The following is a 16,965-nucleotide window of genomic DNA, read 5'->3' on the forward strand; positions in this document are numbered from 1 at the left end:
CCCCCCCCCCCCCATACTGAACACCACAAGGGCACATTAGGTATTTTTCAAAAATTTTACAATTGCCAATAAAATAAAGCAGGATATAATTAATTAAAGATATTTGACATGCTAAATACTTTTCCTCAATGTTTGACTGCACTCCAGATACCAGTTGCAAGCAGCAGATTATTGAAGTAGTTCGCTATGTCAAGTTAAATGACACAAAAGATGTGGAAAGTTTAACTGACTTTTCATAGTTAGAGCCAAAACAGGAGAATGTCTTAGTCAAAAGAAGAACAAGATGGGATGAGCATGAAATGCTGCAGAGGGCAATCTTATGATAATGGCACTAACATGGCTGGAAAGCACAAAGGAGTCCAGCCAAAAATACTTCAGAAAAATTAACTGACCTGTTTTGTACATGTTGCTCACAGGTCATTCCATGTCAAATCATCCAGAAATTTTATGGAATGACACCCACCGTCACGCAAAACCTTGAAATTTTGGGTTGTGGAAGTTTACCTAGATATATTCACATTTGTTGTTGTTGTTGTTGTGGTCTTCAGTCCTGAGACTGGTTTGATGCAGCTCTCCATGCTACTCTATCCTGTGCAAGCTTTTTCATCTCCCAGTACCTACTGCAACCTACATCCTTCTGAATCTGCTTAGTGTATTCATCTCTTGGTCTCCCTCTACGATTTTTACCCTGCACGCTGCCCTCCAATACTAAATTGGTGATCCCTTGATGCCTCAGAACATGTCCTACCAACCGATCCCTTCTTCTAGTCAAGTTGTGCCACAAACTTCTCTTCTCCCCAATCCTATTCAACACTTCCTCATTAGTTATGTGATCTACCCATCTAATCTTCAGCATTCTTCTGTAGCACCACATTTCTAAAGCTTCTATTCTCTTCTTGTCCAAACTATTTATCGTCCATGTTTCACTTCCATACATGGCTACACTCCATACGAATACTTTCAGAAATGACTTCCTGACACTCAAATCAATACTGGATGTTAACAAATTTCTCTTCTTCAGAAACGCTTTCCTTGCCATTGCCAGCCTACATTTTATATCCTCTCTACTTCGACCATCATCAGTTATTTTGCTCCCCAAATAGCAAAACTCCTTTACTACTTTAAGTGCCTCATTTCCTAATCTGATTCCCTCAGCATCACCCGACTTAATTAGGCTACATTCCATTATCCTTGTTTTGCTTTTGTTGATGTTCATCTTATATCCTCCTTTCAAGACACTGTCCATTCCATTCAACTGCTCTTCCAAGTCCTTTGCTGTCTCTGACAGAATTACAATGTCATCGGCGAACCTCAAAGTTTTTACTTCTTCTCCATGAATTTTAATACCTACTCCGAATTTTTCTTTTGTTTCCTTTACTGCTTGCTCAATATACAGATTGAACAACATCGGGGAGAGGCTACAACCCTGTCTTACTCCCTTCCCAACCACTGCTTCCCTTTCATGTCCCTCGACTCTTATAACTGCCATCTGGTTTCTGTACAAATTGTAAATAGCCTTTCGCTCCCTGTATTTTACCCCTGCCACCTTTAGAATTTGAAAGAGAGTATTCCAGTCAACATTGTCAAAAGCTTTCTCTAAGTCTACAAATGCTAGAAACGTAGGTTTGCCTTTCCTTAATCTTTCTTCTAAGATAAGTCGTAAGGTCAGTATTGCCTCACGTGTTCCAGTGTTTCTACGGAATCCAAACTGATATTCACATTTATAAAACGTAAATGTTGCAGGTCAATTACTTTTTCAATTATGATAAAAAGAAGTTGTATAGATTCATGAATTCAGGCTTTCATAGATGAGCTCCTTTATAATTTAAAAATGCAATAGTTCCTACAGTTTTTGCAGTGGAAGCTTGATGATTTTAAGTTAAGGAGGAAGGTTTATATTTTTATAGTCCTGCTATTTGTAGTGACTGTCCATCATCTATATCTCAGAAAAAACTGTAAATAATTTCTTTTAAACAAAATCCATGCACGGACATTATAATTTTTAAGGTATTGCTCCCTCATAGATACCTTCAAAAAATTTACAATATTATTATAAATATTCCATTATGTCACACAAAAAGAACCAATTTGTAGAAATTATGGGAAAAAATGTCATTGTAAAAGAAATATTGAAGTTGTTAATTCATGACTACCACGTCACCAATAAATTGCTGAAGTTGGCGACGCTGGATTTCCCTAGGAACAAATATTGAGAACACTGTTTTATTGCCACTACATGTACTGAACCATCTCCAGTTCCTTTGTTTTAATAATAGATTTATGGCAGTCAAACTGGCTATTTAGTACGCAAAAGTACAGGAATTATTCTCTATTTACTATTATTATTCTTAGTCATGGAGACTACCTTCTCTTCATTCATTCAAGGATAGATAGTTTTTTTGTGCCCAGTACACTCACTGGTTGAAGTTTTTCTGGAGATTATCCTCAGAAACTGAGGTTAATGCCATTTTGTGTGCACACACGAGCAGGTTTACATTGTCGGCTTTTATTGTTTCAATGATGTCTGCTGTAGCTAAGATGAAGAGTAAGGGGCTCAGTGGGTCACCTTGTAACACTCCCAACTGTTTGCTCTATCAGGCTGGACTTATCTATACCATCATGTATTTCCACCCAGTTGTAAGTGAGAAGAACTCTAACGATTGGCAACCGGTAATATCTTGGACCTGAAGCGGTTTCCAGTTTCTTCATTAGAATGGATCTATTGATTGTGTCTAACCCCTTGGCATAGTCTATGAAAATTGCATGAAGCTTTCTCCCTCGGTTGGCTAAGGCCATTTCTATATCAGTTTGGAGACAGTGTACAGCTTGTGTCATTGATCTCCCACATCTGAAACCAAACTGTGAACTGGAGAGTTTCACATCAATATCTCTCAGACGCTTGCACAATAGTGTTGCAAAGATATTGAACAGGGTGTTCTCTAGTGCAGTGCCCCTGTACACATTTGGGTCAGCCGTGTTACCTTTTCCCTTGTACAACATTAGCACTTTTGAATGTTTCCACTGATGCGGTACAATTCCTCATTTCAGGCACTCATTGAGAAGCGCTGTGAGTGGAATCACTAGTACAGGGAGCGTAGTTTTCAGGTGCTCATCACAGATGTTTTCTGGGCCAAATGCTTTATTTTTCTTCATGCTCATAATTGTGTGGATTATTTTTCTTCTGTGAAGAATTCAATCTCCTGCGTAGGGGCTGGAGTCGCTGTGGGGCTTCTTGCTGGTGGGCATGTGTCGTTAGCCTGAAGGATTGAGCTTAAATGTCTTTCCCACACTTCTATTGGGATGTTCCCTTGGAATTTTGGTTGCTTCGGCTGAAGAACCTTATACGGTCTCTGTCTCCCTGATTCTATTAGACGTTTTTCCTCTTCCTCCCACAATATCCTTTGCGCCTCCTTAATCTTGGTTTACGAGGGACAATGAAAAGTCCGTGCAAAGTCTGAGAGATGGCACCACCGGTGCGCATCGAGGTCACGTTTAGTTAGTAGCATTTTTTGAAAGAACTCACACCAAGTTTCAGCCATATTGGTCTATTTCTTTGTGTTTGGCATTCGTGTGAACCAAGGAAGTCAAGTGACTGTCAAAAAATACACGAAAAAGAAATTCGTGTGGTGATTAAACATTAATTTATGAAAGGCAAAATGCCTCAGGAGACTAAAGGGAAGCTTGATAAACATTGTAGTGACTCTGCACCTTCGCTTAGAACAGTTCATAAGTGGTTTCAAAATTTTCGGAGTGGCCATAAGGGCACAAATGATGTTGAACATTCTGGACGTTCTGTGGAGGTTACGACTCCACGAATCATTGATAAAATCCGTGATATGGTGATGGATGACAGAAGAGTTAAGGTGTGTGAGATTGCTAGTGCTGTGGGCATCTCAAATGAACGGGTACATAATAATTTGCATAAACATTTTGACATGAGAAAGCTATCTGTAAGATGTGTTCCTCGATTGCTCACGCCTGACAAGAACGGAATCGTGAAGTGTTGCAAGGATGGTTTGCAGCTGTTCAGGAAGAATCTGCAGGACTTTAAGCATCATTTCATCACTGTGGATGAAACATGGGTACATTACTATACTCCTGAGACCAAACAACAATCTGAACAATGGGTTACCAAGGGAGAATCTGCACCAAAAAAGGCGAAGACCATTCCTTCGGCCAGAAAGGTTATGGTGACTGTCTTTTGGGATTCGAAAGGGATAATCCTGATCGACTATCTGGAAAAGGATAAAACTATTACAGGTGAATATTATTCATCGTTATTGGACCATCTGAAAACCGAGCTGCAAGAAAAACTGTGGCGATTGGACCACAAAAAAGTCCTTTTCCATCATGACAATGCATCAGCACACACCTCAGCAGTTGTGGTCGCAAAATTAATGGAAATAGGATTCAAACTCATTTGAAACCCCTACCCTATTCTCCAGACTTGGCTCCCTCGGGCTACTATTTGTTCCCCAATTTGAAGAAATGGCTGGCGGGACAAAGATTTTATTCCAACGAGGAGGTGATTGCAGCAACTAATAGCTATTTTGCAGACTTGGACAAATCCTATTATTCGGAAGGGATCAACAAATTAGAACAGCATTGGGCGAAGTGTATAAGTCCAAAAGGATACTATGTCGAAAAATAAAAAAAGTTTACACCAAACATGTAAGTAATTTTTGCACGGACTTTTCAAACGCCCCTCATAGACTCTCCCCTCAGCTTACCATAGCGATTCGAATCATCCCGCAATTTGAGTTCTTCTGACTATATGCATGGTATTGATGACTTTCTGTCCACCTTCGTAACATTCCTTGTTGAACCCTGATTTAGCTTTCTGTTTTGTGATATCTACTGTGCGAGTTGTCTTTAGGATGAGTCGCCCTATCCATGATACACTATTGTACTGATGTTGACACTGCCAAGTGCTGACATGTCTGCCTTTCTGCTTAGCTTGACTGGATTTTTTGGCCTCTTTTTTACTGTGTTCTCTAGTTGTAGCGATGTTTCCACTGGTAGGTGTTTCCATTCCACTTCCAGGATGATGCATAGTTCTAGTGGTTTAAGTTTGGAGATCACAAACACGAGGTCAACTGTGCTTGCACCATTATGACAGAAATAAATGTGGGTTGCTTTGTTATTGACAAGTGCAAAGCCATCCTCTTTCAAGTAGTTCATGAAATCTGTTGTTTTTCGTGAAGGGGTGTCCACACAGCAATTCAGGTCTCCTGTCAATATGACTGGGTCATCCTGAGTGGTAGCATCCAAGCACAAACTGATTTCCTCTACAATATTTACTGCTGTTATTAAGGCTGAAAGTACACACACGTAAGAACACAGATGGCGGTCCTTACTACTAGAGAGCGTCTTGATATGTGGGAGACTGAGAAGGGCGAGAAATTTTTTTGATGAGACATGTAATGCCGCCCTTCGGTCTGCCCTTGGGGCCTTGTTCCGCCATAACATTGATCGCGTAATGCGTGTTTACTTTGTTACAGTCGTTTGTAAGGAACGTTTCCATCAGGAACACTATATCATAAGGTCCAAAGAAATTATCTTGGACGCACGCTATTGCTGTGCTAAGGCCTCCAATATTCCAGTTTAATGCTTTTAATCTGAGTCTGTTGTGAATGGTGTTACAACCTGGTGGCTTCAGGTCCCTTACTCCGAAAAAGGTACTGTCACACCAGCACTCATGTTGGCCACAGTTCTGGCTATATGGCTCATTCGCAGCAGCCAAAAGGCACCCCAATTTTGAAGGCCTTTAGGCGGCCCTTTGTTTCCAGCTCATCGCACTTGATTTCTCCTGCTATTCCCAGTACCTTGAGGTGTCTGATGATTTCCTCCTTTGTGGTGTCTTGATGGAGTTTGCCCACATAAAGCCAGGCAGTTCACTCTCTTGCTCGAAGCCCCAATCCTGTTAGGTTCATCATCCCTCACACGAATGGACATTCATTGTTTCCTCTCCCCTCCTGATGTCATTTCCTGTGTCTTCTCCTTCCTTCATTATCTTCTTTTTCTTCCTCACCCTCCACCAGTGACAGTGTGGCATTCCTATATGGACTTCTCTCTCTACAACTGATCACTTCTGCCGGTGAGGGAACAGCGGTCCTCATTGTATTCCTCTCTTTACGACTGGCCAACTGGCCGCTGACAGTTGTGGTGTTGCAGCCTCTGGTGGCATTCTGATCCCTCATGCGCTAAATTTTTTACTTCCTCCGCAATCATCTCTTTTATGTTGGCTGTGAGAGAGTGCATCAAAGTTTGTATGTGACTGGAGACTCTGTCCGCTATTCTTCCTTCTAGACATTCGATTGTAAGGTGTTTCTGGGCTTCCCCAATAGATACTGTTAGCAGCTGAGGGACACTATGTAGCGTTGGCATCAGATGGTTCTCTCTTTCTCCGCTGCACTCTCAGTCTGCGGCTCCTTTGACTGCGGTTTGTGTTGACAGATGGCGTTGCACTGTGCCATTGCACTGTTGTTTCCCCTTGACATAGACTGTGTTACTTCATGGTTTACACCTGTAGCTGGCACCACTCATCTTGGTGTGTTGCCGTCGTTTGCCTCCTGATTGACCTCTTTGAAAGCGTCCCTAACCTCTTTACTAATTTCCGTGTTTGCATCAATTGTATCTTCAGAGTTGAGTTTCAATATTGCAAAACACTTTCTGGTAGTACTCACTGCGTCCTGAATCTCCTCCTTTACTTCTTTTTTGAGGTAGCCTCCTACTTGTGCGATAGATGTTTGATAAGGTTTTCAGTTCCTTTGTTTTGAGTCATCTGTTCAATGAGCATGCAGTTCTGAGCTCTTGCACAGAGTTGCACCCAGAGTCAATTATTAGTTAAAAACTCAATTGTTGCAGTTTTTAACTATTCATTCAAATATATATACAGGGTGTTACAAAAACGTACGGCAAAACTTTCAGGAAACATTCCTCACACACAAAGAAAGAAAATATGTTATGTGGACATGTGTCCGGAAACGCTTACTTTCAATGTTAGAGCTCATTTTATTACTTCTCTTCAAATCACATTAATCATGGAATGGAAACACACAGCAACAGAACGTACCAGCATGACTTCAAACACTTTGTTACAGGAAATGTTCAAAATGTCCTCAGTTAGCGAGGATACATGCATTCACCCTCCGTCGCATGGAATCCCTGATGCGCTGATGCAGCCCTGGAGAATGGCGTATTGTATCACAGCCGTCCACAATACGAGCACGAAGAGTCTCTACATTTGGTACCGGGTTTGTGTAGACAAGAGCTTTCAAATGCCCCCATAAATGAAAGTCAAGAGGGTTGAGGTCAGGAGAGCATGGAGGCCACGGAATTGGTCCGCCTCTACCAATCCAGCGGTCACCGAATCTGTTGTTGAGAAGCGTACGAACACTTCGACTGAAATGTGCAGGAGCTCAATCGTGCATGAACCACATGTTGTGTCGTACTTGCAAAGGCACATGTTCTAGCAGCACAGGTAGAGTATCCTGTATGAAATCATGATAACGTGCTCCATTGAGCGTAGGTGGACGAAACTAAAATGAGCTCTAACATGGAAATTAAGCATTTCCGGACACATGTCCACATAACATCTTTTCTTTATTTGTGTGTGAGGAATGTTTCCTGAAAGTTTGGCCGTAACTTTTTGTAACACCATATATATAAAAAATAGAGGGAAACATTCCACATAAAAACAAAGATGATGTGACTTACCAAATGAAAGTGCTGGCAGGTTGACAGACACACAAACATACACACAAAATTCAAGCTTTCGCAACAAACTGTTGCCTCATCAGGAAAGAGGGAAGGAGAGGGAAAGACGAAAGGAAGTGGGTTTTAAGGGTGAGGGTAAGGAGTCATTCCAATCCCGGGAGCGGAAAGACTTACCTTGGGGGAAAAAAGGACGGGTATACACTCGCACACACACACATTTCCATCCACACATATACAGACACAAGCAGACATATTTAAAGACAAAGAGTTTGGGCAGAGATGTCAGTCGAGGCAGAAGTGCAGAGGCAAAGATGTTGTTGAATGACAGGTGAGGTATGAGTGGCGGCAACTTGAAACTAGCGGAGATTGAGGCCTGGTGGATAACGGGAAGAGAGGATATATTGAAGAGCAAGTTCCCATCTCCGGAGTTCGGATAGGTTGGTGTTAGTGGGAAGTATCCAGATAACCCGGACGGTGTAACACTGTGCCAAGATGTGCTGGCCATGCACCAAGGCAAGTTTAGCCACAGGGTGATCCTCATTACCAACAAACACTGTCTGCCTGTGTCCATTCATGCGAATGGACAGTTTGTTGCTGGTCATTCCCACATAGAATGCATCACAGTGTAGGCAGGTCAGTTGGTAGATCACGTGGGTGCTTTCACACGTGGCTCTGCCTTTGATCGTGTACACCTTCCGGGTTACAGGACTGGAGTAGGTGGAGGTGGGAGGGTGCATGGGACAGGTTTTACACCAGGGGCGGTTACAAGGGTAGGAGCCAGAGGGTAGGGAAGGTGGTTTGGGGATTTCATAGGGATGAACTAACAGGTTACGAAGGTTAGGTGGACGGCGGAAAGACACTCTTGGTGGAGTGGGGAGGATTTCATGAAGGATGGACTGGAGCAGATTTGTTTGCCACGAAGACCTAGGCTGTAGGGAAGGGACCGTTTGATGTGGAATGGGTGGCAGCTGTCGTAATGGAGGTACTGTTGCTTGTTGGTGGGTTTGATGTGGACGGACGTGTGAAGCTGGCCATTGGACAGGTGGAGGTCAACATCAAGGAAAGTGGCATGGGATTTGGAGTACGACCAGGTGAATCTGATGGAACCAAAGGAGTTGAGGTTGGAGAGGAAATTCTGGAGTTCTTCGTCACTGTGAGTCCAGATCATGAAGATGTCATCAATAAATCTGTACCAAACTTTGGGTTGGCAGGCCTGGGTAACCAAGAAGGCTTCCTCTAAGCGACCCATGAATAGGTTGGCGGACGAAGGGGCCATCCTGGTACCCATGGCTGTTCCCTTTAATTGTTGGTATGTCTGGCCTTCAAAAGTGAAGAAGTTGTGGGTCAGGATGAAGCTGGCTAAGGTAATGAGGAAAGAGGTTTTAGGTAGGGTGGCAGGTGATCGGCGTGAAAGGAAGTGCTCCATCGCAGTGAGGCCCTGGACGTGCGGGATATTTGTGTATAAGGAAGTGGCATCAATGGTTACAAGGATGGTTTCTGGGGGTAACGGATTGGGTAAGGATTCCAGGCGTTCGAGAAAGTGGTTGGTGTTTTTGATGAAGGATGGGAGACTGCACGTAATGGGTTGAAGGTGTTGATCTACGTAGGCAGAGATACGTTCTGTGGGGGCTTGGTAACCAGCTACAATGGGGCGGCCGGGATGGTTGGGTTTGTGAATTTTAGGAAGAAGGTAGAAGGTAGGGGTGTGGGGTGTCGGTGGGGTCAGGAGGTTGATGGAGTCAGGTGAAAGGTTTTGTAGGGGGCCTAAGGTTCTGAGGATATATGGGAAACATTCCACGTGGGAAAAATATATCTAAAAACAAAGATGATGTGACTTATTGAACGAAAGCGCTGGCAGGTCGATAGACACACAAACAAACACAAACTTACACACAAAATTCTAGCTTTCGCAACCAATGGTTGCTTCGTCAGGAAAGAGGGAAGGAGAGGGTAAGGAGTCATTCCAATCCCGGGAGCGGAAAGACTTACCTTTGGGGAAAAAAGGACGGGTATACACTCGCGCACACACACAAACACACACACATATCCATCTACACATATACAGACACAAGCAGACATACTCAAAGAGGAATTAAAGACATTTAGCGCTGGACAGGAGCCTGCCGAGGAGCTGTGATACAAATTTAAACCGATTTGGCTGTCAAAAGGGCGACATGTGAAGCCTTCAAGAATAAAATCTTATTGAATGATCTGTCAGAAAACTCACAGAAATTCTGATAATATGTAAAGACTATAAATGGCATGATGGTTGCTGATCGGACACACACACACACACACACACAGATGACACAGGAACTGAAAAAAAGCTTATTCTGCTAAAATCAAACAAGTTACCATGACTCCCTCGATTTCTATACAGTATTTGCGCATGCGTTAGCTTCAATATTAAGCGTAAACTGTGGCCAGTGGTTGGAAGTTAAGCACAGATCACTCCTGTATACAAAGAGGTAGCAAAAGCATACCATAAACCCACCACCCATATATTCTGAAAACATCAGTCATGAAAAACACAATTTGTAGGTTTCTTGCACGATTTTCTGAAATCCATGGGTCAAGGTAACCAATGTGTTGCAATATTTTTTTATGTTTGAAAGGCATTTGACTCAGTGCCCTTCCAATTCTTATTAACCAAAGTACGATACTTTTACAAGAAAATCTGATGTGCTTGATAGTCATGTCTTGTCATTCTCCTGAGCTCAACATCTCACCCATCATGGGGGGATGCAGATGCAGTGTTTCAGAATGACTGAAGGGAGAGCACAAAGATTTGCATGGAGTATAGTTGCATGTTTACAGCCTACAGTTAGTTTTCTGAACAAACTGGAAGAATTACAGAAGGCATAGTAGCATGTTCATGGTCTGTGAGTCACCAGTGTCCTTGTGTGCAGTGATAAATTATGTTTTATTATGTGAGTTAGCTGGTGCAAACTATACATGATCAAAAGAACATCGTACAATGATGGGGGGGGGGGGGGGGGGGACACACACCAACTGAAAGACATGTGCAGTTATTAAAACACTGACTTTATATTTGAGAGCATGGAGTTTGCTGTCCCGCCATCCCAATTTAGGTTTTCCTAAACCATTTCAGGCATGCACTAGGACTGTTCCTTCAGAAACATTACGGCTGCATTCCTGTATTATCTTTGTAAAAACACACCTATATTTTCTATGTAATTATGAGCTATCTATTTTCATTGTATTGTGATAACAAATCCTGTATTAGTGGGAGTCGATGCCTGGATGAACTAGTAAATAAAATATTGTATGGGGTATCAAATGAAATTTGTGAATCAATCAAGAATTTTTTGGTAGGGAGTAGACTCTATGTAATCCGGGATGAAGAGTCAGAGACAATGTAATGTGCTCCAGGGAAGTGTGTTGTGACCCTTGCAATACATGTCTTACGTTAACGACCTGACCTATACTTAGTCTCAGACTCTAGGTACATGATGAAATTACGTATGAGTTTGGTGCAATAAGTTTTGTAAAAAGCAGTGAAAAATTTTTTGTTTCGTAAACGACTCACCTTACTTTTCGACGTAAGTCTCATTTGAGGGATATACACATGTCCCAGTGATCCTCCAGCTTTTTCATCATATCAGAAAAATACATTCTGTCAAATTCTGCAAAATACTCGTCGACTGCAATTATCACTTTCTCATCTGACGAAAATTTCTTCGCAGCAAGCGAAAGTTTACAGTTAGGGAACAGGAGGAGTCATTTGGCGCTAACATTAGTGAACAGAGGGTACAAGGAACCAATTCAAAGCCGAATTCGTGTACTTTCACCACTGTCATCACTTATGTGAGGGATGGTGCATGATCCTGGTGGAAGACCACTTTTTGTGTGTCAATCTTGCCTTTCTTCAGCCAACACACATTTTAAACAAACCAACAATGAATCATAATAGGGTCCTGTTACACTTCTGCAATTTTTCCAAGCAATCTATGAGAATTATTCCTTGGAAATCCCAATATACAGTGGCCATCACCTTACCAGCCAACAAAACAATCTTTGCCTTCTCTGATGCACATTCACCAACCTTTGTCCACTGTTCTGATTGCTATTTTGACTGGTGGATAATGATGATGGATCCAGGTTTCGTCAATAGTCACAAATTTGCGCATAAAGTCATGCAAATTGCAATTAACATCGCTAGACACTGTGTTGAAATGTTGTAATGGATATGCTTTTGGTTGACTATGAACAATTGTGGCACCCACCTCGCACACTGCTTCTTCAAAGCCAATGCAGGATATTACATACTCACCCAGTTAAGGTGCCTACAGTCTCAGTAACCTCCCGAATTTTTATTCGGTGCTCTTGCATTACCTTATTATGGATTTTGTCAATGGTTTCCTTTGTGGTAACCTCAACTGAACAGCCAGTGTGTGCTTCACCTTTACTGCTTGTCCGACCACATTTAAATTCATTAAGCCAAAAGTGTGTAGTCTTCAATGATGGTGCAGAGTCTATGTGAATTTCAATTCTGTTTTGATTTGTGAGGCAGTCCAACAATTCAAATGAAAACTTACAATAAAAGCACAAAATTATATATGTATTTTTTCCATTTTCAATTGCAGTCGACACACTGCCCAATTCAGTCAGCTCTAACATTGAACTCTATGCAGTACATTGTTAAAATTTGTTAAATGATCCTTGGAATAATCACTCTTACCAACCACAAATGCACGATAAAAATGTTGCATTCTTTCCTGGAAATTTACCAGATTTATCAAACCACCCTTGCATAATGAGACATTACCTGGACATAAGAAACTGCAGAAACATCCTGTAAGATATTCATAAGATTTCAACGCAGTGGAGAGACTACTAACTTTGCTAAAATGAACAGAAATTTAAAATTGTGTGATTAACTCAAGCCTTCAACACCACTTGACTCTCAGCCAAACAGTCACCTTTCAACTTAACTTAAAACCTAGGCTATGCTACAAATTGAAATGCCACTACAATCAATGTTCCAATAAACAATCTTAACACAAAATAAAGTATTTTTTAAATTAAAATCAGTGTTCTGTACTCTTATTACTTGCACACGTATGACAGCACTCACCACATCATTGAGTCATGGGTCGATGCCAACATCTGATATTGATAAGTTCAGTAAACCCAAATTGTGCCCTTCACAAGATGTAATGTCAATAACCCCAACTGGAATCAATTAACTCTTACAAAAACTTAGGAGTAATAATTTTTATGCATATGAAATGTGGTGATCACATAGGTGTAGTCACAAGTAACACAGTTTGCAGACTTCGGTTCAGTGGCAATATGCAACTGCAGTGTCAAATGGACACTGTTTAAAAAACACTTGTGTGCCCTGTCTTACAATACTGCTTAAGTGTATGGGATCTGTAGCGAACAGGACATCATCTTTGCTTTTTCCCATTTCGCTAGGGGGTTGGCATCATTAATTGGGTTGTGACAATGTAAAGGGGGGGGGGCCTCACATGCTCATTATTTATGACATACTACTGAGTATTGCTCAAAAATATTGACCATCTGATAGTGATAGTGAAGCTTTGCACAATATGAAGGAGACTGGACAGCTACAAAAATATTGATGTTCGCTCAATACACTGTACCCTGTAAGGACAATATTGTGCAATACATGGCAGTTCCTGCCAAGACTTCACAATTTGCGGACACGCAAACCGGTACAGCAATGAATTATGAATACATAAAAAAAAACACACATGAAGGAAATCATCTACTGAAGTGCATTCAGGGGAGTAGTTTTAGAATGTGTTTAATACTTATTCAGTAAAGAGCTCTAGAAACATATGATAAAAGTGTTTCAGTTCAAGTAAATAACACCACAACAGCTTATTAGTTAGTCTGAGAAAGCAAGAATTATTTGTTGCAGAAATACTTAACAGCATTGCCTACCAATCCTCTACAAAATGTATCTCACTGTTTGTGGAAAGTGAAATCTGACAAGTATCAGAGCAGCATCTTTTCTGTGTATATGTGGTGTAATGAAGTTCATCAATTTGTTGAAAGGCTTTCAATACTCATCTGGTGCTGTTGCAAGTTCTCCTCGCATATTAGTATGACTGTGTGTAGAACATCTTCCAAGCCACTTTGTTGCCCCTGCTGCTTCCTCTTGCTTTTCTTTTTGCAGCACAAAGTGATTGGAACTGCAATACATTCGAGGTCTAGCTCACAGAGCGCCAACACATTTGCTACAAAGACAGAGTTCTAACTGATGTGCCCCAGGCATAAATTCTGTGCAACAATATTGTACCAATCTTGGCCTCACACTTTGTGCAGAATATTGACAATGGATCTGGGAAATTGCCTGATGGCCACATCCGGAATGGCCAGCTCGCCAGCTCTTGTCGCTAATCCGCCGCGCAGATTCGATCTGGGTAAGACGTGCCTCCTCAAATTCAGGAAGCGCCACATCTGCTCAGCTACCTAGGTGGATTATTAATAGCAAATACGACTGATGAGGGATACTGAATGTATACAAAAATAGAGCAGCAATAACTGTCCCAGGTTTGTTTGATTTACAGCAGAATGTCACAGAAATACTGAAAAATCTGGACTGGCAGATGTCTGAATATAGACATCAACACTTCCTGTGCTCCATATGTGAGTGGAATAGGAAGAAACTGTAATGTGTGCTACAATGCAGAGTATCCTCTGCCACGCATTTCTCATAAGTTTGCAGTACCTGGTATGCAGATGTATTACGACATATTGACATATAACTTTCATTATGGGATCTCTAAATTCTACATGTGGATAAAGAACGACAAAAGCCAGCACACAGTCTTGCTGTGGCCACAGGACCATTAGTTTGAGTGGTTGTGTGTGAATTGTGTACCACTGCTACAAAAAGAGCTTGTGCTCAAAAGTTAGTTGAACGCCGTCTCCTGTAACATGTTTCTGGGATCCACGCATTGATCCATTGCCTTTCCCTTATTTAAAGTACTGTTCCCACACACAGTTGGTTGAAGCCATTCTGCTGCACTCTTTGAGCACCAGCAGCAAGCTGCTGTAGATCTGTACTGTAACTCTGAAGGAATGGGCAATAATTTCTCATCACTAGAAATGAAACACAAGTCCGATTACACAAGAATGAGAATGGCAGTCACCAGTGGTCTTTTTGGAAGAACTATCTTGGCAGTTGCCTGTGATGACTTAGGACAACCTTGGAAACTATGGACTATCTTGCAACACATCATTCACTTTATGCAACTGCAGTCTCATCAGCATTAAACTTAGATTTTTTTGCTGTAGGAGTTGGCTACACAAAGACATCATAAGAAATTGGGGTTGTTCTTTCAACAGTTAGTATTAACTTAACCACGTGCTAACTGCACTGAAATGAACTTCTATTGATATCTACTTCTGCAGGCACGTATTCTTACTGACAGTAAAGCATAAACTCAAAATGGGAACACACAAAAATCAAACAAAGATTATGTCAACTACAAGGTAAGTCACTTCGTGTCCATTTGTACCAAATGAAATCTTATGAGACTTATATACTAAAGGACACAGACTATGTCTTCAAATACTGTTGATCATGACAGATAAATGCTGTAATGGAGCTCCAACCCAAACAGCATTTCCTAGACACTGACATATGCATAGAACATGAAAAAATAATTTTAATTCTGTATAATCTCTGTAACTGACTTACACTTGTAGTCGGGGATCGAGTTGGTCGGGGACCAAACCAGTAACGCACGGTCAGAACACTGTTCTGGTCGACGTTCTGTAAAACAGGATAACAGTTTGAACATAAAATAGTTATAAAATAATAATAATAGTAACAAAAATAAAGAAAAAACTGTTACCCGATAGTGGGATGCATTCTGGTACGACAGCTTGATAATCTCGCCCCACGCGAATTTTCTCTGTAAAAATAAGATAACAATGAAATAGTGTACAATTGGAAGGGAAGGTCGTGCGTGCCTACGTGCAACATACAATAATACGCGACGCACAAATTCAATCTTCTATACGGTTTTTAGGAAAGCTACAAAGATCTGGTTAATGTTAAAAAATGATGTTCACACACGGAAGTATGAAGGTATGGAACAGACAGGGAGCAACAATTTCACATAATACAACAATACGTCTACTCAAAAGCGTATAAATGGTAAGCATCTAGCAGAAAATAAAGTATTAATAGTCGCAGGAATATCATTTTTCCAAGCTTCAGTCTCTACAACTAAGCCAGATGAAGTACTGTAGTTACCTCCTTCTTCTTCGCTACTGGATTCCGATGCATGACCATTTGGACTCGGTCCTCTAGATCTCCGACCATTTCTAGCACTTTCAGAGTTTCTTTCTGCCAATACCATTTTTGACGGCCAACTCAATTAAAAAAAATCAGCCCCCTTTAGATATTTAACCGCAGTGAAATTAAGTTACCACAACCCGTATCTACACCACCGTATACTAGGTTAGCGCACTTTCGAAGCACCATACAAGACATACGGAACTTAGAATAAAACACTGCTACAAACTCTGGACTGCAACCTCCCGCAAATGAAGGATAAAACACATAAAAAACAGAGTGAACTTAAAAAAGATATAAAAATCATATAATTACGTATAATTACTCAAAAATTAAAAAGAAATAGTTCATTACCGTTCTTTTGAAAAGAACTCATCTTTTAATGAAGGCTGAATTAGAACTGTTGTTCCCGCGGTGCTTTTCATAGGATTCCAAAGATGATAAATATTATCTGTTGGCAATCATTACGAAATGGAATTGCGATGATTTGCGAATGAAGAGATTGAAGATAATATTTGCGCATCTGTGGAGAGACTGTACGTTGCGTCTGAACATGTTTGCTAACAAATCGACGAAAAACATGAAGTAATTTGTTTGGAAGTAGATAACATCAAAGTTAAAACATGACGTCACATTGTACGGTGCTTCGAAAGTATTGATAGCGTGAATTCACGTTGAAGCAAGCTACATTTTTTTGAATTCCTACAATCTAAATAAATGTATTTCAGACCTTCGGCGTATCAGCTTAGTTGGTACGAAACAGCTAGACGCATTTTGTTGTTTTTATAATTTCTCTGTAAAGACAGAAATAAAAATTCAATATATGAAGCAGAAAACTGAGCATCTGATTAGCTTGTTCGCAGATGTTGTTGCAATGTATTTCTGAGGTACTGTGGTCGTATACAAGACTGCGCAAGAAAGACGCAGTGAGCAAGGTTTGGTGA

General features: G+C 41.0%; 1 protein-coding gene across 1 annotated transcript in view; it reads right to left on the minus strand.

Annotated features, from left to right (window-relative positions):
• The window catches only part of LOC124717075 (REST corepressor 3), a 61,593-nt gene extending 45,410 nt beyond the window's left edge, over positions 1–16,183 (minus strand). Inside the window, exons 1-3 of the mRNA XM_047243760.1 lie at positions 15,980–16,183; positions 15,576–15,635; positions 15,419–15,493 (exon numbers count right to left, since the gene is read on the minus strand). Coding sequence (XP_047099716.1) covers positions 15,419–15,493; positions 15,576–15,635; positions 15,980–16,085 — 241 coding nt within the window. The 5' untranslated portion in view covers positions 16,086–16,183. The remainder of the gene's footprint in view (positions 1–15,418; positions 15,494–15,575; positions 15,636–15,979) is intronic.
• Between the last annotated feature and the right edge of the window lie 782 nt (positions 16,184–16,965).

Source organism: Schistocerca piceifrons, chromosome 9 (genome assembly GCF_021461385.2).
Source record: "Schistocerca piceifrons isolate TAMUIC-IGC-003096 chromosome 9, iqSchPice1.1, whole genome shotgun sequence".
Classification (NCBI taxonomy): domain Eukaryota; kingdom Metazoa; phylum Arthropoda; class Insecta; order Orthoptera; family Acrididae; genus Schistocerca; species Schistocerca piceifrons.